We start from the raw sequence: 27542 nt of genomic DNA on the forward strand, positions 1-27542 counted from the left end.
GCGAACGCGAGGCGGAAGCGAGAGGCGCACTAAGTAAAGCCCCGCGTCGGCGTCCGGCGCCTGTGGCGCCGCCGGGAGCCAGGTGGCCCGCCCGAGCCGGAACTCCGGGAGCGGCGGGCGCGGAGCCGGAGCGGAGCTGACCCGGGACCGGCCCCGGCCAACGGCCAGAGCGCGAGCGAAGCCCGAAGGGCCGAGCAGCGGGCCGGCCGGCGGGCCTAGGAGGGCGCGAGCGAGGCTGGGAGCGGCGCAGAGAGGGCGGCCGGCGGGCAGGCGGACGGGCGGGCGGGAGCTGAGCAGCGCGGCGCGGGGCGAGCGAGCGGAGCGGAGCGGAGCGCGGCGGCCGGGCCCGCACGGCGGCGCTGAGGGGCGCAGAGCTGCGCCGAGCCGAGACGGCCGGAGCTGAGTGCTAGCCGGGCGGCAGCCGGCGCGGAGTGGAGTGGCGCTGAGCCCGGGGCAGCTGAGCGGCCCGACACTATGAGGAGTGCGGCGCCGCCGCCGCAGCCGCCACCGCCCCAGTGCCCCGCACCGCCCCCCGCCGGGACGCCGGGCAGCGCCTAGCGGACCGGGCGGCCGCGCCCGGGCGGCGAGCGAGGGGGCGCGGGGACGGCGCGAGAGCGCCCCGCCACTCCGGCCTGAGCGGGGCCCCGGGCCGGCCGGCCTGCCTCGCCATGCAGCCCCCGAGGTAGAGCCTGGACGGCGCCGAGGAGCGCGGAGCGGCGCGCAGCCGGCTTGCCCGCCCGCCAGCCCGAGACGGCCGTCCGGCCTCGCGCCCGCCTTTTCCCTCCAGCCCGGACCCCCCTGAAATATGTTCAGGGGCGCTTGGATGTGGCCCGGGAAAGACGCCGCCGCGCTGACTATCTGCTGCTGCTGCTGCTGGGCTCCCAGGCCGAGCGACAAACCTTGCGCCGACTCCGAGCGGGCGCAGCGATGGCGACTGTCCCTGGCGTCCCTGCTCTTCTTCACCGTGCTGCTCGCTGACCATCTGTGGCTGTGCGCGGGGGCCCGGCCCCGGGCCAGGGAGCTGAGCAGCGCCATGCGGCCGCCCTGGGGGGCCGGCCGGGAGCGGCAGCCGGTGCCTCCTCGCGCGGTGCTGCCGCCGCCGCCGCCGCAGCCGCCCGGCCAGCCCAGCGCGCCCCCAGGCACCTGCGGCCCGCGATACAGCAACCTGACCAAAGCCGCCCCCGCCGCCGGTCCCGGGCCGGACTGCGGCGGCGTCCCAGAACCCACGGGGCTGGACGCAGCTTGCACCAAATTGCAATCTTTGCAGAGACTTTTCGAACCGACCACCCCAGCGCCCCCTCTACGGCCCCCCGACTCCCCTTCCCGTGCCCCGGCCGAGTTCCCCACCGCCAAAAAAAACTTGCTCAAAGGCCACTTTCGGAACTTCACTCTTTCCTTTTGCGACACCTACACGGTCTGGGACTTGCTGCTGGGCATGGACCGCCCCGACAGCCTGGACTGCAGCCTGGACACCCTGCTGGGGGACCTGCTGGCCGTGGTGGCTAGCCCGGGCTCCGGGGCCTGGGAGGTGTGTAGCAACTGTATCGAGGCGTACCAGCGGCTCGACCGACATGCTCAGGAAAAATATGACGAGTTCGACCTCGTGCTGCATAAATACTTACAGGCAGAAGAGTACTCAATCCGGTCCTGCACGAAAGGCTGTAAGGTAGGGACTGGCGTCCGCGGCCACAACGGCTGCCGCTTCGGCGGCAGGAGCCGTGGCGGTGGGACCGGGAGAAAAAAGGTTTCCCCCTCTACCCACCTCACCTCCCCCCATCACACCCACCGTTCTCAGTGGGGCACGGGTAGTGCTACCTTGGGACCCTCCCGGGAAGCAGGGCCTCAGGGATTCAAGTCACCTGGCCAACTTCTATTGATTCTGGCTTTGGGCACCATCTGACTGGGGCTTTCTCCCGCCCCGCCCCCCGCATGAGGAGGGAGGGGTCCGGGGGCCCCCCGGTTGGCAAAGGGATGGAAAGAGGGCTCTGGCTCCCCTAGCCCCCGTCCTCACCTAGCGGTGCCCCTTTCCTTTCCTTGGCTGGAATGGAAAGTCCTGGGACTGGCTGGTGAAGGGGGAAGGCCAAAGGCGGGGGAAGAATATTTGGCAACCTAACCCTGACCCTTTGGCCCCTGCCAGTGGGTGAGAGGAGGGGCACTTGGTTGTGGGGCACAGCACACTGTTGACCTTATATGACCTGAGGTGGCTGGTCAGAGTCTAAGCAGGTGGAGCCCCAGGGTGCCTGTTTTCTCCCAAGGAGGGTACCTGCCAGCTCCTCTCCCCTGACAAGAGAAGGAGCTGGGAGCAGGGCACAGCAGCTTGTGGGAGGACCACTGGAGGCTGGTGCATTACAGAAGTCCCAGTGCTTTCCCAGTGCCCTGGGGTGGCAGTGGAGGGAAAGCTGGCTTACTGGCTGTTGGGGACGGGCATCCAGAGGAGAGGTGGGGCCCCTGCAGAATGGGCCTGCCTAGGGCAGAGCTGAGTGTTGAGAAACTTCTTGACCCTGAGCAGGGTCGTTCTGGACAGTGGGTGTATGGGGGCTGTAAACATTTGGGACATGGTGCTACTGCTCTGTTTGTGCAGCCTGGCCAGGTGGCCTGCCTCTGAGAGGAAAGAGAACAGCAAGGTCAAAGGGTCAAGTGAAGCGGAGACCAGGTGGGGTGCTGGTCTCACCCATCCTCAAGCTGGGGGCTGAGAGCTGGAGAGGGAGACAGTTGCCTCCTAGCCTAGCTTGTCTCCCTCCGAGGCTTTGGGGAGGGACAGAAAGTGCCCCTTTCCATCTGACGTGACCCCTGCGGACTTCTGCACGGTTCCACGCTCTTGGTGGGCTCCTTAGGGATTTGGGCAGGGGGTTGGGGAGGAAAGGGGTAGCTCCTTGCTCCTGACTTCACTTTCTCATTCTCCTTTTTCCTGTTCTCGTAACCTAGCAGTCTCCCTCCCGCCTCCCTCAGCCTCAGCTGACTCACTGCCTCACTCACACTACCAAATGAGATATTCCACTTCTTAAAGGTGTACAGACAGATAGACACACACACACTGCCAAACAGCACCACCACCACCCCGGGCAAAGTCACACAGAGGTAGAGAGAGGTCGTCACACCCACAAACGGTGCCACAGAAGCAGACAAGGTGTCATACACATGCACATCTCCCCAGGATGTCAGAGACACACAGGCAGAAGTACTGTCACATGAAAAAGGACACATTTTGTCATATAGAGATAGAGACACACACCCTTGATGTCAGTGCGAGCAGAGGGACATGGGCCACTAGCGGACGGAATAAAGAATGTCTGTCTTTTGTGGCCTTCCCTCCAACCCCGTGGCCCCGACTTTTTCTTTCCCACAATCTCCAGGATGAAAAAGAGACCATGCTACAACTTTCCCGTGGGGTTTTCTCCAGGTCATAGTTGGCTTCAGGCTCTGTCTGATCCGGCACTAAATAATAATCCCTCATGTTGATTATTTTTACCGAGCAGTTTGATGGAGGAGAAAGACAACTGATCTCTTGGATTCAGGAGGCCTGATCATCTCTACCACTGGTTCGTAGTGTGACCTTGGGCACGTCACTTCACTTCTCTAAGCTTGTGTTTCCTCATTTGTAAAACAAGGATAATAATCCTGGCTCTGACCACATCCTGAGTCTTTTGTGAGATTGAAGTGGGAGGAGGTAGCTGATAGTATTTTGTAAGAATAATAGAACACCTGACAGTGATGTCCTGCTTAGGGTTTGTAGCCTCTTTCTCGTGTATTATGAGATCACAACTGCCTGGGGAGGCTGGTAATACCAGCATCATAAGCCCCATTTTACAGATGGGGGAACTGAGGTGCAGGGGGCTCAAGCAGTTTGCCCGAAGGCCACTCGGCTAAGGAGCAGGAGTGCCAGGCCTCCAACCCGCGTGGCATCGGTGCTAAGCTCACGCTTTGGCCATGGCCTCTCATCAGGTTCGCAATGGCCGGGGCCCTCCCTGCTCTCCTTTGTCTCCTTGTCGCTTTCACACTCTCACTCTCTCTCTCCCTCTCAAGTGAACTCCGCCTGCTCTCTTGCTGCCTGCTGTGCTGGGAGAAGGGCAGTGTCAGCTCCACAGCTTTTTTCCTGTCTTTCCCACCCTCTCCAACGTGCTCTCCCTTCACTGAGGCCTACACCCACAGGCCTCTAGATTCCAGCTGTATTACAGGCCCTACAGGAAAAGACAGCCCTGCTCTCCTCCTTCCTGCAGCCCCTCTGTCTTCACCCCAGTGCCCCACCTGTATCCCAGGCCTTTTTTGCAGATCCCCGAGCCTGCCCCCCAGCTTCAAGCCCTGCTGTCCAGCCCCTCCCCCAAATGGGATCCCTTGGAGATAATGCCACATCCTCCAAGCTTCTCCAGGGTGGAGAGCCCACCACCCCAGGCCAGGGTGAGGAGGCTTCCTCTGCTGCTGGAAACCAAACCTGGAGCCTTTGCTCCAGGGCCAGGTGACCCCCATCCCCGGGGGCCTGTCCCCAGTATTTCAGTTAGATCTTTCCCGGGCAGCCCCAGAAACCCTGTTCTCTCCCTTTGCAATATCTGCCCCTGTTTCGGGCCACACAGGGCCCCACACATCATACCTGTCCTCACTGCTGCCTGTGACACCTCCCAATTTAGTACCAGCTGCGACATTTCCTTAATGTGTGACTGACTTCCTCTCACACAGCAGGGCGATGATAACTTAGGGAGGCCAATGCCCATTCTCACGCTGGCCTCTCCCAACCCCTGGGGCCCCACTCCACCCCTCCCTTACCTCCCTGTGCACGCATCCCCTCAGCCCTTGTCTCCTGCTCTGCTTGGCCCTTCTGGCCCTGCCTGTGGTTACTGGACCACCCCCTCACTCCCCCAGCCCTCTCCATCTCCCAGCCCTGCCAGGCCCCGCCTGGTTGTGATTGCCTCTTCCTCCACCTCTGCCCCTTCCCTATTCTAAATTGAGGATAGCCTGATGGGGGGTGGGGGGGGCAGTGGTGGAGATGGGAACAAAACCCTGGCCTCTTCTCTCATAGCTCTGATCCAAGAGGGGATAGAAGCCCAAGAGAAGGCCAGTTCTCAGTTCTCTCACTAGCCGTAGGGCCACAACCGTAAAGGTTAGTGCCAAGGAAGGATGCGATAGTTCTGTTCTCTTCAGGACTGGCCCATACCCACCTGGCATATTGTGTGTTTGGTTCTGGGTCTCACACTGAGCAGTTTAGGAGGAGGCTAAAACTCAAGTTCTCCTGGACAGAGTTGAAGGAGCTGTTTCACCTGAAGAAGAGGACTCTCAGGAAGGTGTGGTCTCCAACTTCAGACCTCAGAGGAGTTGTCAGGGTGCAAAAGAAGAGACATGTCCTGCTTAACCCCAGAGGGACTTCATGGTTAGAAAGTCCTGGGTTCAGACCCAGCTTTTTTATGTATTACCTGTGTGACCTTGAGCTAGGGACTTCAGCTCTCTCAGCCTCACTTTTCTCATCTGTAAAATGGAGGTAATTCATCAGAACAGCCCTATGAGCTCATTATTAATGAGAAGTCTGCATAGTACCTAGGCCTGGCATATCAGTTGTTCAGTTAACAGTTTTTTCCTTCCAAAGAGGGAACAGAGTGCCTTGAGAGGAGGTGAGTTCCTCCTCCCAGGGGAAAGGTCTAGCCTGATTCAGACAGAGCCCTGGGGGAAATGCTGTGGAGATGACTCTGACTCCGGAGTCTAGGGCAGGTTGGACCAGCTGACCTCTGAGGTCTGTGTCTGTCAGCTCAGAGTTCAGGCCAGTGAGCAGAGCCTGCTCCCTCAACAGCAGCATTGGATGGGCAAGGCCAGGGAAGGAGGCCTAACACCCACACCCAGGGGAGGGGGCTGCCAGAGCCAGCACCTCGCCTTCTGCCCATACCCGTTGGGGACCTGCTCTTCCTCCACTCCGGCTGGCAGCTGTTTCTGCCTCGCTGCCTTCCTCTCTCCTCCCACCTGCCACAGTTTACCTGCCAAGCAGGATTCCCAGGCTAACGCTGGTGCCGAGAGCAGGAAGCTCGGGGCACTGGGCAAAGGGCAGGAGCCCCAAGTTGGCAAGTGGTTCCTGTTGTCACCCAAGCTTTCAGGCACAGAGCAGTGCCCCACAGTCAGCCTCCCTGACCCAGGGTTCGTGAGGGCGGAGAGAGTACCCTAGTCCCCATTTGGGGGTGGAGGAAGGGGGAGGCAGTCAAGAAGCAGCCTCCCAGGACCATGGCAAAGGCTCCCCTGAGGAGGGGCGTCCGGATCCACCGAAGCTTACTGGCCATGAACGTGAGCACCGAGCTTCTGGGAAGGGCCGGGGACAGGGAAAAGGCAATGTTTGTAGCTCAGACAGGGTACAGGGGCTTAAACGTGAGAGTGGGAAAGTGGCCTCGTGCTGCCCACACCTCTCCGGATCCCCTCACCCCTACCCTGACCCACCCCACTACCAATTCCCATATTCCTCCCAATTTTGCCCCACAGCCAACACCCCCCACATAACAATGACCCCACAACCTTCCCAACCTTCTACTAGACTCTTCCCAAACCGGACCCACACCTCACTCCTCCAACGCCCACTTCTCCCCACAGTTACCCCCACATGCTCCCACCCCTCCCCTTCCCCCCACGCCCCTCCCTGCTCCTTCTAACGGCCAGCCCTCTCCCATCTCCCATCCAGCTCCACTCCCCTCATCTCTCACCTCTACCTCACAGTCCACCAACCTTTACCCTGCGTCCTGACCATCTTGTGGCCTCATCCCTAACCCCCGTCCCGGCACTGCACCTCTTGCCCTTGTCTCCTGCATGCCCCCTCACCCCTCGCATCCCTCACACCCCACTCACACTTCGCCTCTCTGATCCCCATCCCTCCTCCTGCCCCCCCTTTCATCTTCTGGTCCCCTCTTCTCCTGTCCCTTTTCTCCCTCTCTGCTCTTTTTCTCCTTCCTGCCTTCTCTCCTCCCCACTCAGTGTGGACGTGTGTGTGTGTGCATGCACACATGCTTAGACACATAGACACACACACAGACACAATCTTCTTCATGGCGACTTCCCACAGGCTGGTGCCTGACTACTATAGTCACCATAGCAACGGGAACCTCCATGAAGGATAAACTGGTATCTCCTGAAGGTGGGGGCGGAGGGGAGTTAAGTGGAGGAAGGGAGCCCAGCAGCCTCCCACCCAGTCTCATGGTCTGACTGGAAGAGTCTGCTGAACACAGTGGAGGTAAGGGTGAGGAAAGGGAAGACAGTGGGTGGGGCTGAGATTAAAGGAGAGTCAGGGATCTCCGAACACATCACAAGCATGAGAGGGTGCCTCTAAGCCATGTGGGTGCATGTTGATCTCCTCCCCAGGCATCGGTGTCTCAGGGAAAGGGCACACCCACCCTTCAGTGTGTGGGTGCATATGTAGGACGACACCTTAGGCTCGAGGGTGGGAGTTTGCACTAGAAAAACTTCTCCCTCAGGGCAGTTCTTTTATGTTCCCACCCTGTGAGGCTGTTTACCTGCTGTGTGCCCTTGCAGACTGGGCATCAGACCTGCCCCCACCCCTACTCCCCCATCCCCAGCTCACGTCTCAGCCACATGTGGATTCCAGCTGCAGGTGTTTGCTGGAAAACCAGGGGCAGCTTCTGAGGGGGTTTAGACAAATGTGGGCCTCCAGGAGCACCATTCTCCAATGCCGAGCCGGGAGGCCTCTGGGGAATAGGTATGTTGTGTTCCTGTGGTTACAGGCGCACAGACCAGGGTGTGTGCAGGGATGCTGGACCAGACTTTTCTCCCTGGGCATATGAGGGTGTTCAGAAAAGCCTGAATTTTTGATACCTCAAGCCAGGCAGGTGCTTAGAGAGGAGAGCAAGGGCACCAGGTGAGTTGCAGCTGGCCCTGGTGAAGGGAGGAGTTACCATGGAGTGACAGGAGCTGCCAGGACCAAAGCTCCTGTTTGAATGGATTCTGGAAAAAGGAGCTGGAACCTGAGCCACAAGTCTCTGGGCCAGAAGGTGAAGGCAGGCTGGTGCCAAAGAACAAAGGGAAAGGGGAAAAGAAAACTGCCAGCTTTCAAGTGCCTGGGAGATGCCAGTGGCTTTATGTGTGTCCATGAACTCATTTAATCCTGATGGTCATCCTAGCAGGCAGGTACTCTCATTATTCCCTTTTTACAAATGTGACAACTGAGGTTCAGTGAAGGAAAGTGACCGACCCATCCAGGCCACATAGCTAAAAGGTGGGAGAACTGCCACACAAACTCAGGTCTGTTCTTTCCCCAGTGCACACATGTATAAAGAAAATCTTAATAAACTCCCCCAGCTGTCAGAGGCAATGCCCAGCTGGCTCTTGAGAGGCTGGAGTGAGAAGCTGACGAACTGCAAGGGAAATCCAGCAGCACCTACTGGCAACTTGTAGGGACCCCCTGGAGTGGCTCAGATCCAAAGTGGGGACCCACCAACATCCTCCTTGTTCAATACCCCAGTCTCTTGCCCTTGAGCGCCAGTGATAATCACCAGTATCCTCTTGAGATTGTGACAGAGGATGGGCGTGAGGAAAGGAGGTGTTTGCTCCCTCCTTTTTCTGCAGGCTCTACCAAGGAGATGGGAGGAGCTGGGCTCCTCTTGCCTGGAAGGAAGGTATCTGTTAGATTCTCAGCCCCAATCTGCTGGAAGGATCAACCGGGGCAGGAGAGGAGTAGGTCTCCTAGACAGACCTAGTGCAGGCCTGAGCCCTGCCCAGCAGCTGCTGGGAGAGCTGGGAGGGGAAACCGTGAGACTTTGTCACCCCAGGGCCTGTGGAGGCCTGGCTTGGGCTTTGGACACCCAGTTCCCATGCCAGGCTTTTGGTGAGCCCTGGCCTGGGATGGCTAGGCTTCTCTTGGAGGTAGAAGGAAGTGCCAACTCACCAAGCTCTGCCCGGAGAAGGACGAGTGGTGGTGGTGGGTGTTACCATTGTTTCCTGTCTTTGTATTTGGTTTCCAGCAGATAGCATGGCTACCTGGCTGATCTGTGAAAGGTGAGCGTATCTGCTTAGTGTTGAACTCAACTAAAACTTCCAACCAGGTTAATCCTTCAGAGCTATTATAGACTCAGAATCTTTTAAAAATACCTTTTTTTCCAATTGCCAAAAAAATGGTCTCTGAGAAATTTTGGAAAATAGAAATATAACAGAAAAAAGGTCCCAGAGATGCTCTTAATGTTATAGTGTATTTTCTCCTAATATGTCTTTTTGTGGCATAGTTTTTTATTGTGGTAAAATATACATAACATCAAATTTACCATTCTAATCATTTTTAGGTGTACAATTCAGTGGCATTAAGTATATTTGCAATGTTGTACAACCATCTCCACTATTCATTCCTAAAATGTTTTTATTCTCCTAAACAGAAACTCTTTACCCATTAAACAATAACTCTCCATTCCTCCCTCCCCCTAGCCCCTGGTAACCTCTATTCTATTTCCCATCTCTATGAATTTGACTATTCTGAGTAATTCATATAAGTGGAATCATACAGTTTTTGTCCTTTCGTGTCTGGCTTATTTCATTAAACATAATGTTTTCAAGGTTCATCCATGTTGTGGCATGTATCACTACTTCATTCTTTTTTATGGTTGAATAATATTCCATTGTCTGGATGTACCACATTTTTTAAATTCATTCATCTCTGTGGACACTTGGGTTGGTTCCACCTTTGGACAATTATGAATAAAGCTGCTATGAACGTTCATAGACAAGTTTTTGTGTGGACCTATATTTTCATTTCCTTCCACATTTTGGCTATTGTGAATAATGTTGTTATGAACACTGGTATACAAGTATCTGTTTGAATCCCTGCTTTCAATTCTTTTGGTTATATACCCGGATATGGACTTGCTGGATCACGTGGTAATTCTATATTTAACTTTCTGAGGAACCTCCATACTGTTCTCTACAGTGCTGCACCATTTTATATTCTTATGAGCAATGCACAGGGTTCCAGTTTCTCCACATTCTCATCAACATTTATACTTTTCCTTTTTTTTTTTTTTGATAATAGCCACCCTAATAGATGTGACTATATATTTTTACATAGTTGAAATCATCCAGGTTTTTTACCCTGCTCTTTTTAACTTATTGCTAAAGTTACACTGAATATCTTTCCATGTGATTAGATATTCACAAACCTCTTTTTTTTTTTGGCTGTGCCACATGGCTTGCAGGATTAGTTCCCCTAGCAGGGATTGAACCTGGGCCCTTGGTAGTGAAAGCATGGAGTTCTAACCACTGGACCGCCAGGGAATTCCCACAAACATCATTCTTGATGAGCATGCAATATCCCATCCCATGAATTTAGTGCAATTTAGTTACCTAGTACCCTATTGTTGGATATTTACTTTCAACTTTTACTATTGTAAATAATGCTGTGATGGATATCTTTGTCCATAAATCTTTGTCAGATCTATGATTCCTTTTTTTTTTTAATAAATAGTATCTCAATCATTTTTTTCTTATTTCTCTACTTTGCTGAGTTTCTTAAATCACAAAATAATGCACCTTCATTGTACCAAATCTAACAATACAGAGGTTTATAAAGAAACCTCTGTATTCCACTTAGTAATCTTCCTGTTCCCTCCCCTCCCAGTCCCACTGCCCTGAGGTCACTGATGTTAACAATCTGGTGTGTATGCTTCCATCCCTCTCTGAGCTTACATCAACATTTGCACACAAAATGACTTTTTCTTTCCCTTGTTTTGCATACAAATGGAAGCATATACATTAATTCTTCAGGACGAACATTTGGAACTAGTCTTACAGAATCAAAGAGTATTAACCTTTCTAAGGCTTTTGACATACAAATTTCTTTCTTACCAAATTTCTTTCCAGAAGGCTGCTTCTAGTTTATACCCTCGCCAAAAATGTGAGACTAATTTACCACCCTTGTCTAATATTGATTATCATATTTTTTTAAACTTTACTAATTTGGAGCTGAAAAGTGTTATAGCATTGGCTTGTAATTTGCATTCCTTAGGTCAAATTTTGTTTTTCTTGTTTATGGGTCATTTGTATTGCCTGTTTTGTGAATTGTCTGTCCATGTCTTGTGTTTTTATTATTGATTTGTATGTACTCTTTTATATGTATTAATGATTTTTTTCTGATTACATTTGTGGCAGTTGTTTTTTTTTTTCCATTTATTATTTGAATCTTAGAGCTTGAAAGGAGGGCATGGGAAGGAAAGGAACTATCCCAGGCACTTTTTGTATACTTTATCTCACTTAATTCTTACATCTGTCTTGGGAAGTGCATATATGTTTATCCCCATTTTGCTTAGGAGAAGACAGGCTCAGAGAGGTTAAGTAACTGGCTCAAGGTCATCCAGCTAATAAGAGTTGGAGCTGGGATTTGAATCCAGGTCAAATCCAGGGTACCCAATCTGTACCAGTGTAATTTTACTATAGGTAAAGCTTTGTGCTAGTTGCTTTACAGACATCATTTACAGAAAGGTTAAGGATATGTGCTTTTATTATCTCCATTTTGCAGACAAGGAAAGTATAGATCAGGGAATTTAAGTAATTTGTTTGAGTTTTCATAACTGGTGAGAGCAAACCTGGGATTTGACCACAGGACTGTTTGAGGTTAAAGATGTTTGATCCTGTCTTCTCCCCCATACATGCTGCCTCCCTAGGGACCATCTTCTTGGATCCAAATTGAGACTCAGAGAGGGAGAGTACTTTGCTTACAGTCACATAGCAAATTAGTGACTCAGTCCCTACCTCCTTACAGATGACTTGTCCAAGTTCATACATCCAGTTAGTGGCAGAGCCAGAATCTGAACCCAGCTCTGGCTAACTCTCCACCTGACTGGACCAAAGGCTTTTCGAGGAAGAACATTTATGGAGCAAGCTGGGGAGAAGGAGCAATTAGGTAGAGTGTTGTGGCTGCCCTGAAACCTTTCTGAAGGAATGGACTCTAGTATTGGAGTCTTCCAGGGCAAGGCAGTTCCAGGAGCCCCTATGTGACAAGACCTAGAACAGGAGAACTCATGTCCAAAGGCAAGAAGACCTTTCTACAAGGAGACAGCTGCCTTCCCATCACCAGTTGCCAAAGATCAGAGCAGGAACAGTTGCCTCTTTTCAACACTCCCAGGGTGTGTGTGTGTGTGTGTGTGTGCTCCCATGTGTGCGCACATGCATGCATTTAGAGGAAAGAGGAAAGGGAGTGCTTTGATGGGGGAATGGAAATGGTCATTTGTAGCCCCTAGTACCCAAGTATTCTTCCCCCGACACTCCCTTACAAAGAAAACTTTACTCATATTGGGAATGAGCTGAATACACTGATTTTAGAAAATCACTCTCCCATCCAGTCCTAGAAATCTCTCCCCAACTTGACTTGAAATTCCATCAAAAAGATTTGTTTAAGTAACAAGCTAATTACTTCAATGGTGATAGTGAAATGGAGGGACCATCCTAGGGGCAATATGGTGTATAAGCTTGGGAACTGAAGCCCAGGTAAACTTGACTTCACATTCCAGCTTGAAGTCTGTCTTCTCCATAAAACAGTTGTTGAGACCTTTCATCTCTCTTGGAACCTCATTTTCTTTGAATTCAAAACTAAGAAATAGGGTCATTATTAGGCTTCAATGACATATAACATGCTAATCTCTTAAGAACACAGTGCCTGTGAGATGGAAAGTGCTCGGGAAATGGTAGCCACCATATATTATTATTGGCTGTGTGGCCTTGGACGAGCTTTTTTTTTTTTAATTTATTTTTGGCTGCGTTGGGTCTTCGTTGCTGTGCGTGGGCTTTCTCCAGTTGTGGCGAGTAGGGGCTACTCTTTGTTGCGGTGCACGGGCTTCTCATTGCGGTGGCTTCTCTTGTTGTGGAGCACAGGCTCTAGACACATGGACTTCAGTAGTTGCAGCACGCAGCCTCAGTAGTTGCAGCATGCGGGCCCTAAAGTGCGCAGGCTTCAGTTGTTGCGGCCTGTGGGCTCAGTAGTTGTGGCTCACAGACTCTAGAGCGCAGGCTCAGTAGTTGTGGCGCACGGACTTAGTTGCTACACGGCATGTGGGATCTTCCCGGACCAGGGCTCGAACCCGTGTCCCCTGCATTGGCAGGCGAATTCTTAACCACTGTGCCACCAGGGAAGTCCTGGACAAGCTATTTTAACTCTGGTCCTTCCTGTCCTCACCTGTAAATGTATCTCCATCTCAGGGGGTGGTTGTGAGGATTCAATGAGTTAATAAAGGTCAGCTGCTTAGAACAGAGCCTGGCGTATGGTAAGCACTTAAAAAATGGTAGCTATTATTATTGTCACCTTAATTAGATGTGTTTGATCTAAATAACTGCTTAATACTCAATTGAGATTGACAACACTTTCCCTTAGGAGAAGGGAAAGGTAATTTGGGAGTAGCAGGTGAAGTGTCTAGTGTGGAGGTGGAAGGTTAGGAGCCAGAAGGCAACTGGAGAGATTCTAGTGAATGAGAGCACAGAGATATGCTCAGGTAGGGGAGGGAAGAGCCAGAGATGGAAGGACTCCAAAGCCTTGATTTACCTCACCCCCAGAGACCAAGCACAACTAACAGGTCCTTTTATTAGGTCTCTCCCCAGCCTCTCATCTGTTTAGCAAGGTACTGTGTTTGGGGACAGAAGTAAGGTAGGGGCAAGGAGCTGGTTTCACAATGATCCCTGCAGGAAGCTGGAGATTTCTGCCTGGGCCTGGGCCCAGACTAGCAGTGTGTGCCCCCTGGGAGGGGGCAGAGGGATTTTATACCAAACACATTTGTGTGCAGCTCAAATGAAGCTATGGTTGTCATGTCACACTGGCACCATTTCTATGGTGGGTGGCCTGCACAGCTGTTGGGCACAGAGGCCCTTAAATTTCCCCTCCTCTCATATTAGTTCTCTTTGGCTATGGGGCCACTCATTAATTCTGCTGGCCTGTTAAGCTGACCTGACCTAAGCCCATGCCCCAGACAGTGGTGATGGAGTAGACGATCCATGGCTGGGCAATAGGGCCTGGGGTTTTGTGGCTGAGTCTGGCAAGGTTGGTCAGGTCAAGTCTTAGGGATTTTGTTTTGTTGTTTTTGAGGTTCATGGCTGCATATCAGTTTATATATTTATTTTATTTTCATTTTATCAAAGTAATATATGTTCATAATTTTAAAAGACATATAAGCTACATATATATAGTCACTCTTCAGAGTTAAACACTTGAAACTCTCTTAGCTTTTTCTTCTGATATTTATTGTCACATTTTTAATGGTGTGCCAATACTGCTATTTCTTGACTTTTCTGTTTGAAATATCTTTGTGCACACAAAGATACACACATATACATATATATACATGTATACACATATGTATATCTATTCCATATATAGATATATATTCTTATAGCATCTGTCTTTTAAATGATATATAACGTAATATCTTTTCAATGATATATAACGTAATATCTTTTAAATGATAAATATAGAGCTCATTGCTTATGATTAAAACAGAAGCCCTCTGCTCCAACCCTAAGCTTCACTCTTCAGAGTCAAATACTTCTAAACCTCTTAGCTGTTTCTTCTAATATTTACCTCCACATCTCTAAATGATATACCAATACTGTCATTTCTTGATTTTTTTTTCTGATTTAAATATGTACTGCCTTTTTATTTTTTTAGAGTGGGATTTAGCTCTCTTACTACCAGCAGCACCGTATGTGCACTCCCCTCATATATCCAATATTGCCATATCACAATTTCTGGTTTTAACAGTATTCCATATTTACATTATAAGGATTATAAATATTGTTCACAGCTGAGTCATGTAGAATACTGTGATTACATTTTCTTCCTTGGCCAACTTGTTTTCCTGGAGTTAATAATTGCCTCTTTTTTTTCTATTTGCTTAGTTTTCTATGATTTTTTTTTTTTTTTTTGCTAATGCATCCCCAATTTCTCCATCAAAGCTGTAAAATTCATGCAACACATTACATAACCCATTACTTTCACCCTTTTCTTGGAGCTCTCCACCTTACTCCAGTCTGAGCTAGTTGCTGGAGGCTTGGTTTTCAACTGCTTGGATTTCAAGTACTTAGCAGGCATCTCTTCTGTATACCTAATTCCATGTGAAGTCCTGAGGGAAATACACAGATAAGACACAGTCCCTGTCCTCAGAGAGCCTACCATCTCAAGGATGTTTAATTCATTCAGATATCTTGCCAGAAGGCTTGAGCTCCTTCCAGGGACTTTGATCTAAGCTGTGTCTTTGATCCCACACTCCAGGCAGAAATTCCCCTCTCCATCTCCACTGAATTACCAAAGGAATACAATACAGTCTCCCAGAGAGCAAATGTGGTCTTAGGCTGCATTAAAAGAAACAGAGCTTCTAGCATAGGAGGGCTGATACTTCTACTTGACTCTGTGTTGATAAACTCTGTCTGGGGATTGCATTCAGTTGCAAGGGACATAGAAAAATGGGAACTTGTCTGAATAAGAACAACCAGGGTAGAACAGAGAACTGGAAACCACATCCCAAAAAATAGTTGAAAAACTAGTTTGGCTTCTTGGAAGAGTAGTCTACACATAGCTCTCTCCATTTTTCTTCCCTCACATTCCCTTTTAAATTGGCTTCAATTTGGTTTCTGCCCCCACTGCTCCACTGAAACTGATCTCACCATGATGAGACTGCCAGCATGTCCTCGTCTGCTGACCACTCTTATTCTTTGAAACTCTCCTCCCCTAATTTATAGAATGCCACTCTCTTCTGTTTCTTCTCCAAGCTCTTAAACCACTCCCGCATCTTCATCAGATTCCCTTCTTCTACCTGCCCCTTAAATGTTAGTGTTTTCCAGGAATCCACTGTTGGTCCTTTTCTCTGTGCGTTAATTTCCCCTAGGCAATATCCTCTACTTCCTTGGCTTCCAGTATTGCTTTATCAGTCAGAGTGAGCCAGGTTATGCTGTAGTAGCAAACAATTCCCAAATATCAGAGGCTTAACACAACAAACAGTTATTTCTTGCTCATAATACATGTCCAAAATAGGTCAGCAGGGAGCATCTGTTCATGATAGTCACCAAGAGACCCAGGCTAGTAAAAGGTCCATTTCAACACCGCTTCCACAGTCAGCAGCAGAGCCAAATCGTACTCCAGCTCTTAAAGCTTCTCCCCAGAAGGGATCCATGTCACTTCAACTCACATTTCATTGGCCAAAGTAAGTCTTATGGCCATGCCTAATTTCAAAGGGTGTGGGAAAGTATAGTCCTACTATGTTCCTGATGATTAACTCCTTAACCCTTGATGACTCCCAAACCTTTATTTGTAGCCCAGACCCTCCTTCTGAGCTCAGATCAAACCTTTTTTTCTAGCCCAGACCCTCCTTCTGAGCTCAGATCAAACCTTTTTTTCTAGCCCAGACCCTCCTTCTGAGCTCAAACCATTGTGTCCAACTGCCTCCTTGACATTTCTACCTAGCCTAGTATATACTGACCTATGTTTCAAAGTCAGCATGACCAAAAACTGAATTCATCTTCTTCACCCCCAAATCTACTCCTCCTCCTGGTTTCCCTTCTTTAATGAATGAAACGACTATTCATCCTGCCACCCAAGCCAGAAACCTGGTATCCCCATCATCTCTCATTCAGATTGTTGCAATAGGCTCCTAACTGGTCTCCCTACCTCCAGTCTTGATGCCTATGCTCCATCATCCACACTTTCAGAACATAAGTCTGAAAAGTTAGTCAGTGATAAGACTAACTTATCACTGACTTAGAAGTGATAAGCAATCTTTTAAAAAGCAGTTATTTAAAATCCACTAAAGGCTGTCCGTTGCCTATAGGATGAAGCCTGGCTCCTCCTTAGCATGCAGAACATATCATAATATGGGCATGGCCTTCCTCCGTAGCCTCATCTCCCATCATGGCCCCCTTTGTACCCTCTAACTATGCTAAACTACCGACAGTGCCTGAATCCGGCACTGTTTCACACCTCCAGGCCTTTATACCTGCTTATTCCTTTGCTTTAAGTGCACTTATTCCTGCCCTGTTCCACCCAGTGAACTTCTACCCATTTTTTCCAAGCCCCAACTCTAGCCTCTCCCACGTGGAGATGTTTGCCTGTGCTTCAGCCCTCAAAACACCATTGATCCTTCCTCCCTTTATGCTATCATTGCACCAAGTACATACTGCTTATCACAGTGACTTCTAATGATTGATGCACAAGGTTGTCTGTCCTTCTCCTTAAAGATAGCAATCTTGTCTTCCCTATCTCTATCATATGTAGTTCCCCAGCACAGTGCCAGGCACTTGAACATGTTCAGAAATTGATCATTGCAGGAAAAAATGAATGGGAAGACCTGACCTGATTCAGGGAAGTTTACAAACACCTCCTGCAGGGCTGGCATGGGGACAGGAACTTTATGGTCCCAGAAGAGCTAGGAGGAGCCATGAGCAATGCCACAGAGAGGCATTATCTCAGCTCAGAAGGAGAAAGAACTTCTTTAACTGCGAGACTTGTCTGAAGATATGGGCTGCCCTAGGAGAGAGCGTGCGCCCTGTGACAAGAGGTATGCAGTCAGTAGCTGGATAGCTTGTGGCAGTGACGTTGGAGTGGAAATTCCAACAGCAGATAGGGAGGTGGAGTTATGATTCTCACAGTCCTTCCTATTCTCGAGTGGTCGTGAACCTGCCTCCTCTGCTCACCTGATTGATATGGGTCATCTAGGCTCCTTCAGAGAACTGCTCCTGCACTAGGGACACCACTTCTCCACTAACCAGGCTGCCCCTGGCCTTGGAGCAGGTGGCCTAAGAGGCTTGGAGGTGACTGGACCCTCTGGAACTGCAGTGGCTCTGGGTTCTTATCCACCTCTCAAGCCATCTCCCCCGCCTTTCCTCCAGGCCAGGCCAGGCCACTCTGACTCATGACTGCTCATTCTCAGCAGCAGGAAAGCTGTTGCTTATTTTTACAGCCACTTAAGTAAAGCCATGTCATCCACCTGCATTTGCCCGGTAATGCCTCTAATCTCAGTCTGACTCTGCCAATCCCAAGGAACTACTACCAGAGTTACGTCCAAGATCTCCCTCCCCTGGGTTGGAGAGATTGACTTTGACCTTACCCTGTTCTGATCCAACTCTCTGAAAGCCCAGAATCAGGAATAGGAGCATGTGGCTCTTTTCAGACCTGCCCAAGGAGGTCCTTCACACAGTGCTATGTGTATTGATGGATGCAGCACAAAGAGACATGGGATTAGTCACCAGAGTACTTCCCTTCTAATCCTGGCTTTATAGTTGATTTCTTGCATGTTTATGACTTGGCTGAACCAAATCCCTTTTCTGAGCCTCAGTTTCCACCTAGGTGAAATCTAGGGGCAGGGTGGTTATTTGTGTGCTGTGGACAGTGGGTTTCATTCTCAAGCCCAGCCCAGATTGCCACTCTGCCTCCACGGTCTCTGCAGCTGCAGCTCCTGGCCAAGTGTCCCAGGAGTGCATTAGGAAAACAAACAGCAATGAAGAGGTCTGTAGGGAGGATTTGGATGGGGAAATAGGCCCTAGGGAGGGAAGCAAGTTGGAATCCAAGAAGGAAACTGCCGACTTCCTGGTTGGCAGGAACTGAAGCTCTCCTCTCTGGAGGGTTTTCCCGCCCCCTAACCGAGGAGTCCAGGATGGCCTCCTCTTTCTAAACCCTCTGGCCCTGAGTCTTGGCTGTGGGCTGTGTTTGTAGGTACGCACTTGTATGCATTCCCGTAGCACCCTGGGGGCCAGGAGAAGTCACATGCTTCTTCCCAGAGGAGCGTAGGGATGAGAATGCCCTGGCCAAGGCTGCAAGCCGGGGAGCAGGAAGGTAAGGCTCTCCAGGTCCTCCCACTCCTCCCTAAACTAGCAGCTGCAGAGCCCAGGATGGGTGGGGATCCCCCTCGTCTTACCTGCTCCCATTTCAAGAGTGGTTTAAGGGACTTCCCTGGTGGTCCAGTGGGTAAGACTCTGTGCTCCCAGTGCAGGAGGCCTGGGTTTGATCCCTGGTCGGGGAACTAGATCCCGCAGGCATGCCGCAACTAAGAAGCCCACATACTGCAACTAAAGATCCCGCGTACCGCAACTAAGACCTGGTGCAGCCAAAATCAATAAATAAATATTTTTTTAAAAGACATTATAAAAAAACAAAAACAAAAAAAGAGTGGTTTAACAGCCCAGCCGGGAGGAGGGGTGGGATAGCCTTCTCAGCTTCCTTTTTGGGTTAATTGGTGTTCCCTCTAGTTACTCCCTGCTTCCTTCCCCTCCCAGTTCCCATAGCAACTTGGCTGTAGCAGCCAGAACTTGATTGAGCCCAGCGGTGGCCTGCTGGAGGTGGGGAAGGGGATTCTGTAGGGAAAGGAGGGCACTGTCAGGTCAAGGCTTTCCACGCCACCCATCATCTGCTGCTACCTTGAGGGTCCAGGATGGTTAAGCTCAGAGGACAGGGCATGATGAAGAAGGCTTTCCTGCCAGGGCTGGAGTTTGAAAAGCCTGAAAGCCAAGAGCAGGCCTGGTTCTCCTCAGCTCTCCTCCCCTCCCCACGTTTCTGTGTCCTGCCCCCTGAGTTTGGAATGCAGTCACTGGTAGGATGGTCCAGTAGGAAGAACCCTGGAGTTCGAGTCGAGAAACTGGGTTTCAAGTTCCTCCCTCTGCCACTACTTTATGTGACTGTAGACAAGTCCTTCCTCCCCTTTTCTGGGCCTCAGTTTCCTCAGCTATAAAATGAAGCAGGGCTAAGTTATCTGCATATTAAAATTAACTGAGGTGTTTTGAAAAACTCTAGATGTGTGGGCCCCACCCACAAGGATTCTGACTGACTTGGTCTGGAGTGCAATGTGGGCCAAGCAGAAGCATTTTTAAAAGACTCTATGAGTGATTCTAATATGCAGCCAGAATTGAGGAACTAGAGCAAAAGACCTCCGAGGGTCTCCCAACTGACTGTTGTCTGGTTCTGAGACATTTCTTCCTTTGCCCCGCATGCCCCGCCTCCAGCCAGCCCTGCAGCTCTCCGAACGCAGCTCTCCTGGCTCTTCCCCATCCTTGTGGCTGAGTGCCCAGGTCCCCTGCAACTGCCCAAGCAACCCGGTCCCCTCTGGCTCAGTCCTAACACTGATGAGATGGGGCAAGTGACTTAGGCCTGCCTAGGGAAGAGGGCTACAGAGACTAAGGCAGGCTTGCTGTCCAGGTGGTAGCCCTGAGAGCCAGACTTTTCATCTGAGAAGGACCTCAGCCCCTTTTTTAAAGCACGTGGGCCAGCAATGACCTCAGCTGGCCATATGTGGGGCTAAGGAATTGGATTACCTCTCAGCCCCTTGTCACTCTACTTCCTCCATTCCTCTCACTGTCTTGCCACCCACAGACCTGGTGTCCTCCTCTGGCAACCTGCTCGCCCACTTGTTGCCATGGTGACTCTGGGGCCGTGGGGCTTGAGGGAGGGCCGTCTAGCTAAGGAGAAAGGCCTCCCTCCCACTGTCAGGCCACCCCTCTCCCAGCCCCTCCTCCCTCAACTCCCTCTCTCTCTCCCAGAGCAGAGGCGGGGAGTGCCCGGCCACCAGCGCCTGCTATTAGGCTAATTGCAGTTGCCTGGGAGGAGGGCTGGCCCTCCACTGCAGCCTCACCTGGGAGCAGGAATATTGAACCGGAAGAGCCCAGGGAGAATCCCGCAGGGGCCTCTGAACCCCAGCAGTGGAGGACTGGGCTGTTCCACACAATCCAGGGTGAGAGTGGAGGTGGACTCTGGGTCCAGGCTGCAGAGGTTGGGGCAGAGGCTGTGGACAGAGCCGCCTCTTGACACCCTGGGACCCACAAGATGGAGGGGGGGGGTCTCCAAGGTACTGGGGCCCTTAGCGTTAGGGATATCCTTTTTGTTTCCTGTCTTACTTTTCTTTCCGTCTCCCCCATCTCCTTCTGCTCTCTTATCCCTCTTTCTCATCTCGGCTTTCCTCTGTTCCCATCTTCTTTACCCCCCTTTATTCCCCTGCTGGCTCTTGAACCCTCCTCTTTCTTCCTCCGTCTTCCTTACCCCTCCTCTTCACAGCCCATCTTCCACGTCTCCTGTCCCCCACCCTGTTATCCCCTACTCTTTCTTACCCTTCATCTTCTCTCACCCTCACTGTACCCCTTTACCTCCCTTACACCCTCCATCTCTTATTCCCCTGCTTCCTCCCCAACGCTGTTTTTTCCTACCCCCACTATTACCACTATTTCTCCTCCTCCAACTCCCTACTCTTTCTTACCCTCTCTTTCTTCCTCCCCTCCTCCCTTGTGCCCCCGGACTCCACTGCCACTCTATCCAACCCCTGAGCTCTTCTCCTACCCCTCTAGCTCCCTCTTCCCCTGCCTCTTACCTTTACTTGTTCCTTTCCACCTCCTTCCACTCCCTTCTCACTCCATTGCACATACCTTTTATCCCAATAATTTCACTCTTAAGAGTTTATATAAATAAAATATAACACAAGTGTTCAAGAGAGGTGTGTACAGACCTACTCACCGAAGCATTGTTTGTGATAGTGGAAACCTGGAAGTAATTTAAATGTCCATCCACGGGAGATTGGTATCCTTTGCACTTCATTCATATGAAACCATTCTCCATTCTTTTAGCACACCATGCGTGTGCTCACATCTGTACCTTTGCTTAAGCTGTTGCCTCAGTCCAGAATGCCCTTTTGTCTCATCTCTGCCCATCCCATCTAAAATCCTACTTTGAGTCCCAACTTAACTCTTTTTTTTTAAAATATTTATTTATTTATTTTTGGCTGTCTCGGGTCTTAGTTGTGGCACGCGGGATCTTTCGTTGTGGTGTGCGGGCTCTTCGTTGCAACACGCAGGCTTCTCTCTAGTTGTGGCGCGTGAGCTCCAGAGCACGTGGGCTCAGTAGTTGCGGCCCTCGGGCTTAGTTGCCCCATGGCATGTGGGATCTTAGTTCCCCAACCAGGAATCGAACCCGCACCCCCTGCATTGGAAGGTGGATTCCTAACCACTGGACCACCAGGGAACTCCCCCAGCTCAACTCATACCCTCACTGAAATCTTTCCTGGCTTTTCTATTTGCTTCACTCCAGTGGCCAGTGGTTTAACTTCTCTTATAATATAGAAAATGTGCCATAGTTTCAAGTTAGATCTGTCTATCCATGAAACTGAAATTTCTTTGAGAGTAGGGACATGTCCTCATTTACTCATCTGGTTCATTCCATCAACAGACTTGTTTTTTTACATATATTGTGCTGAGTACTCAATATGGTCAATAAGACCGACCCACATCTGCTTTCATGTGTCTTACATTTTAGTGAGGTTGACAGAGAAAAACAAAACAAGGATGCAGACAAACTCATACTGTGGTGAAGAAACATTTAAGAAAAAGAATAATGAGGGGCATTCTCTAACTAGAGTGGTCAGGGAGACCCTCTCTGAGGAGGTGACTTTTGAACTGAGGCTTCAAAGTTGAGAAGGACCTAGCCAGGCCAAAAGTGGTGGGGGGGCAGGGGGAAGAGTGTATCAGGCCAAGAGAACAGTGTGTGCCAAGGCCCCAAGGTGGGAAGAAGTAGGGCATGTTCAAGGAAAAGAAAGAAAACCTCAGCGTGTGGAGCATTATGAGCCGTATGGGAGAGGTAGAAAATGAGGTTGGAGAGACACACAGGGGCCAAGCTATGCAGGGGTTTGAAGTCTGTGGTCGAAAGTTTGGGTTTTATTCTAAATGCATTGAAGGGTTTGAAGCAAGGGAGTAACATGATCGAATGTCATTTTGAGATCGCTCTTACTCCTGTGTAAACAGTGCATTGGAAAGAGCAAGAGTGCAGGCGGGGAGGCCACATAGGAGACTGTTGTCCAGGTGACAAATGACAGTGCCTGCACAGAGTCGTGGAAGTAGAGGTAGAATTGGCATGCCTTGCTGATGGACTGCGTGTGGGGATGCTGGCAAAGAGAGGAGTGATGGCTGACACCTAAGTTTCTGGATTGAATACCCAGGTGGATGGTCATGGCACTTAACCGAAGTGGTCAAGACTCAGGGGTGTGGGCAGATTTGGAGTAAAAAAAACAAGAACTGAATTTTAAGATTTAGAGCATGTTAAATTTGAGAAGCCAGTGAGATATCAAATCTGTGTTCCTCAGGGGGGTAACTTGCACCACAACCCACTACCACCCACCACTACCACCCATCACCATGCCCCTTCCCCCACTTTGGAAAAGGCCAGTGTGGGATTACATTGCCCAAGTCCATGTTCACAGTGGAGTTATTTGTATTTGAGTGTAAATGTTTAAAGTCTGTGTAAGAAGCTCTGACCACGTTGCTCAGAGTGTGGTTGAAAGGCCTCTGGCCGCAGAATGACCTGGACCCTTGTTCCAAAGGCAGATTCCTGAGCCCACCTCAGTCCTCTTGAAGCTGAATTGGAGGGGGCCATCTGCCTTTTTAACAAGTGTCCCAGGGGATTCTGAGGCACACTGAAGTCGGAGAACCATCGCTACAAGGAGCAGCTATGGGAAGGTGCCCCTGAAAATATGAAGAATGGATGTGGGCAGGGCTCTGGGCATCCTGTTAAAATGCAGGTGTGACTTGTCAAGTCTGGGGCAGGGCCTGGGATTATGCACTTTTCACAAGCTCCAAGTGATGGTGATGTTGCTGGTCCAGGTCCACACTTTCAGTAGCAGGGAGTTAGATCAGTGGTTCTCAATGGGAGATGATTTTGCCCCCCACCCAGGGGATATTTGGCAATGGCCAGAGACATTTCTTGGTTGTCACAATGAGGAGGGGGAGGATGCGACTGGCAACTACTGGGTAGAGGCAAGGAATGCTTCTCAATATTCTATAATGCACAGGACAGCCCCCACTACAAAGAATCATCCAGTCCAAAATGTCAGTAGTGTCGCCGTTGAGGAGCTCTGGTCTTGATGATAGCCAAAGAGTATAGAGCAGGGAACCTTTCTTAGCCAGGACCAAGTGCCTGGTGGAAATGGGCTAGGTGAGGGGCAGGAAGTATACCCATGAAGTGAAATGGCTAAGCAAAGTTTCCAAATGAAATGTGGTGTCTGCTCCACTCCAGGGTGGACGCCAACAGAACAGAGCATGGGTTAAGTAGAGCTTGAAGGCACATGTGGTGCTTGGTAAGGCAGATTCCTGTTTTTATTAAAAATAACCCCTCACATTTGTATTGCACTATAGAATTTACAAAACATTTTCATATGTGTCATATTATTTGATCTACACAACACCCTAATGAGGTAAAGCAAAGATTATCCTCTTCATCTCTTTTCTTGAGTTTAGAAACTTAACACCATCAGCCAAAGAAATGTTTGCTGAATTGAATGGAAGTGAAATTTACCTCAATATAGGTGACCTCAGACAAGTCAGGACATCTCTTGGGACCAGCTATAAAATGGTATGGTTGGATGGGCCTCTGCCAGCTCTGATTTAGGAGTCATTTTGTGATTTTACCAATGAACAAATTCAAAGTCTTGGATGACTGCAGATTGGGGACTTGGGAGTTCTGGCTATGAAATGGGAGATTTTAGGGTAGGAGGTAGTGGTCTTGACCCAAACCCTTCTTCCCCACCCCCTGGATCCTGGGGTTGGGTTGGTGAGCACACCGTACCCTCCCCCTATAGAGTACAGTTACACCCCTCCTCATCCCTCTCCTCTGAGGCAGAAAGGGGCTGGCGCCTGGGCTGATGCTTTTTCCTCTCCCTACAGGCAGTCTACAAGGCCTGGCTGTGCTCAGAATACTTCAGCGTGACCCAGCAGGAATGCCAGCGCTGGGTGCCCTGCAAGCAATACTGCCTGGAGGTGCAGACCCGGTGCCCCTTTATCCTCCCTGACAATGAGGAAATGGTGTACGGAGGGCTCCCTGGCTTTATCTGTACAGGTAAAGGCAGGGCCCTGGGAGGAGGGAGGAGGCCAGGGGCCCAGAGCAGGCACCAGGTCGGGGCTGTGGGAGCAGGGAGGACAACAAGGAAGTTGGATCAGGAGAAGGTTAGTGGCTGCAGGAGTAGGTAGTGAGGCCCCAGGTTGGGATGGGGCAAAGTGGAATAGGGGGAGAGAGCAGAGTGGCCATCTGTATCCAAAACATACCTGGCCAGGGAGTTATCCCAGAGAAACTGTCTGGGGTCCCTGGAAGATGTGTCCAGAAAGGGATGGTGCTAAGGGGCAGGGGGAAGAGTCTTGGGCAGGACTACCAGAGCAGCCCCAGCTTTGACAATCACCTCTCTGAGAAAGGCATAGCCAGCAGCCCCCTTAGCACCGCACCCCGCCTTGCTTATCCATTGGCAGGGTTGCTGGATACTTCGCCAAAGCGGCCGGAAGCCAAGTGCTGTGACGTGCAGTGGGTCTCCTGTGAGTCAGAGAAGAAGAAGTTCAAGGAGTCTGAAGCCCCCAAAACCCACCACCAGCAATTCCACCACTCTTACTTCCACCACTACCACCAACAGTACCCCCACTACCACCCCCGCCACGACCCCCCAGGCCGCCTCAGCCACAAGTCCTCCCTGCTGCCGGTCTCTGGGGGCTCCCGCCTCAGTCCCAGCAGGATCCGGCTCTACGTCCTTGTTCTCATGCTCCTCCATACCATGGTGTCCTTCTCCAGCGGCCAGGGTGGTGGGGGACCGGGCCTGGAGGCACTGCCTGCCCTAGACGAGGGCCTGACTCGGGAAGAGTGACAGCAAGGAGGGAGATCAGACCTCCACCACACATCGACATCAGCTCCAGCGCCCCCCCCCAGGGGGAGGGGGAGGGGGCCCCTCCCGTGGGAGGTGTAGGACCAGGTGGGGGGCGGGGGAAATGGGGCAATCACACATCGCCCCCTACCAACCCCCACTCCAAAAGCAGCTCCAACAGAACCGCCAGAGGGCCTCAGGGAGCTGCAAAACTCACTGGGAGAAAAAGGCAGGAGCAGCAGGTGCCCCCCTCCCAGGCCCCCATCTATGGGGCTTAGCCAAAAAAAAAGGGGGGGGAGTGGGGGGTGGAAATGCCCACCGCCACTGAGAGCCCTGACCCCAAGGAAGGAGGCTGCTTACCCAGCCTTGGCCCTTCAGGGAATGTTGGGGGGCACAGAGGGGAGAAGCTCTTTCCCCCCTCCGCATTCCTTTTGTTGCCACGATCCTTAATTCCCTCCTGCCCATACCCCTACAGGCAACGGCAGACGACGCAGCGGCCCTCCTCCCGCTCCAGCGCACCTTGTCCCATGTGGGGCCGCCACAGGGAAGGGCCAGGCTGGGACATGAGGTGTACGCAGTTGCAGCTAGGTCAGGGCCCCAGTTAAGCTGTGCCCCAGCACCCTAGGCGATGAGGTATAGGAACGGGGCGCAGAATGAGTGGCGGGAGAGAGTGGAGATAGGGAAGAGGGAGCGGAGAGGAGAGAGGTGGGCAGAGGGCTTAGAGAGATGGCTGAATGGGCTGTCACCACCTGGCTTTGGGGAGGCAGATGATCAGTGTTGAGGCAGGCTCGAGGACACGTCCCCAAGTCAGAAAGGGTTGCGTAAGGAGCCCTCTGGAGAAGGAGCACAGGGACTGCCGCTGTCCGAAGGGCCATATCTTACAGAAGGTGCACATACTCCCAAGGGCCACTCTTGCCCTGGAGATCTTGGCCTTGGGGCCAAAGACGTTTCCATTTCTGATCTCCATGGGGAGGAGGGACTTAAGCCCAAGAGGGTCAGGCCTGGCCTGGGTCCCCAGACTCCCCCATCTCGTCCTAGCCCAGGCCTCCATGAAGGAAACCTTGGTGGCGTTGCCCCAGAGCTTTCCAGAGATGAGCCTCCCCCATCCCCAGCCTGTCCCCGTCCCCAGCCTACCAAAGAGTATTCATCCCTTCTCATCCCTGACCCCATGGGTTACTATCCCAATTGTGGAACCACCAGACTGCTCCTCACCCTGTAGCAGGTCCCCTAATCCAGCCACCCCTGCCCCTAGCTGGAGAAAGTCCAGAAACACTGGCAAGAGGACCCGCTAAATAAAGACGATGTGCTGTGGTCCCTTGGTTGAGAGACTTGAAGTGTTTAGTCAGGCTAGAGAGCTGCACGAGAGAAGAGGCCTGGAGAGCCCCTTGGGGGCCATTAGCCTTGCGCTGATCTCCTAGGAGTGGGAGGCCACATGGCCTGGGATATCTACAAGCCAATAGGAGCAGACGAGAAAGGAAGCCACAACTGTGTTCCTGGGACAGGCCAAGCGGCTTTCAGTGCCAGAAGGGCCTGTGTCCTGGGATGCAATGCCAGTGAGTTAAGGGGAGGGGTGGGCCTGGAGCTGCATTAGGGGAAGCCAAAAGGGGGAGGGGGAGGGGACAGCTGGAATCAGCTGGCTGGGGGATAAATGGGAAACCTCACTAGTAGAGAGGGAATCATTCAAGGGCCTTAGCTGGGTCCCCACATAGGCTTTGTGAGACCGGGGAGTCCTTCCCTGCCAGTTTTCTCATTTCTCACAGCGTGTTCCCCTCCCCGCACCCAGCCCTGTGCCCTGCCCACACACTCCATGTTTGGCCTTCAGCATTTCAGGCCTAGCCACATACCCCATCCCTAGAGTGCTCTTTTCAGCTGGGGAGGGGAAGAGGTGCTGGCTCCTTTCCAGAGATGCTTCTGTAGATGTGAGAGACCCTATGTACTGCCTTGTAACTCCTGCATCCTCAGGAGGGGAAA

The 27542-nt window shown here is 51.4% G+C and overlaps 1 protein-coding gene across 1 annotated transcript; it reads left to right on the plus strand.

Annotated features, from left to right (window-relative positions):
- Positions 1-312: 312 nt before the first annotated feature.
- NALF2 (NALCN channel auxiliary factor 2) lies at positions 313-27158 on the plus strand. The gene is made up of 3 exons (XM_061178342.1): positions 313-1666; positions 24613-24784; positions 25189-27158. The coding sequence occupies exons 1-3, from the start codon at positions 806-808 to the stop codon at positions 25572-25574; spliced, it is 1419 nt and encodes a 472-aa protein (XP_061034325.1). The 5' UTR covers positions 313-805; the 3' UTR covers positions 25575-27158.
- The last annotated feature ends 384 nt before the right edge of the window (positions 27159-27542 follow it).

Source organism: Eubalaena glacialis, chromosome X (genome assembly GCF_028564815.1).
Source record: "Eubalaena glacialis isolate mEubGla1 chromosome X, mEubGla1.1.hap2.+ XY, whole genome shotgun sequence".
Lineage (NCBI taxonomy): Eukaryota > Metazoa > Chordata > Mammalia > Artiodactyla > Balaenidae > Eubalaena > Eubalaena glacialis.

Coding starts and splice junctions, on each gene's coding strand:
- NALF2 (XM_061178342.1), top strand. CDS start 806: ATGTTCAGGGGCGCTTGGATGTGGCCCGGGAAAGACGCCGCCGCGCTG. Junction 1,667..24,612: donor CCTGCACGAAAGGCTGTAAG/GTAGGGACTGGC, acceptor CTCTCCCTACAG/GCAGTCTACAAGGCCTGGCT. Junction 24,785..25,188: donor CCCTGGCTTTATCTGTACAG/GTAAAGGCAGGG, acceptor ATCCATTGGCAG/GGTTGCTGGATACTTCGCCA.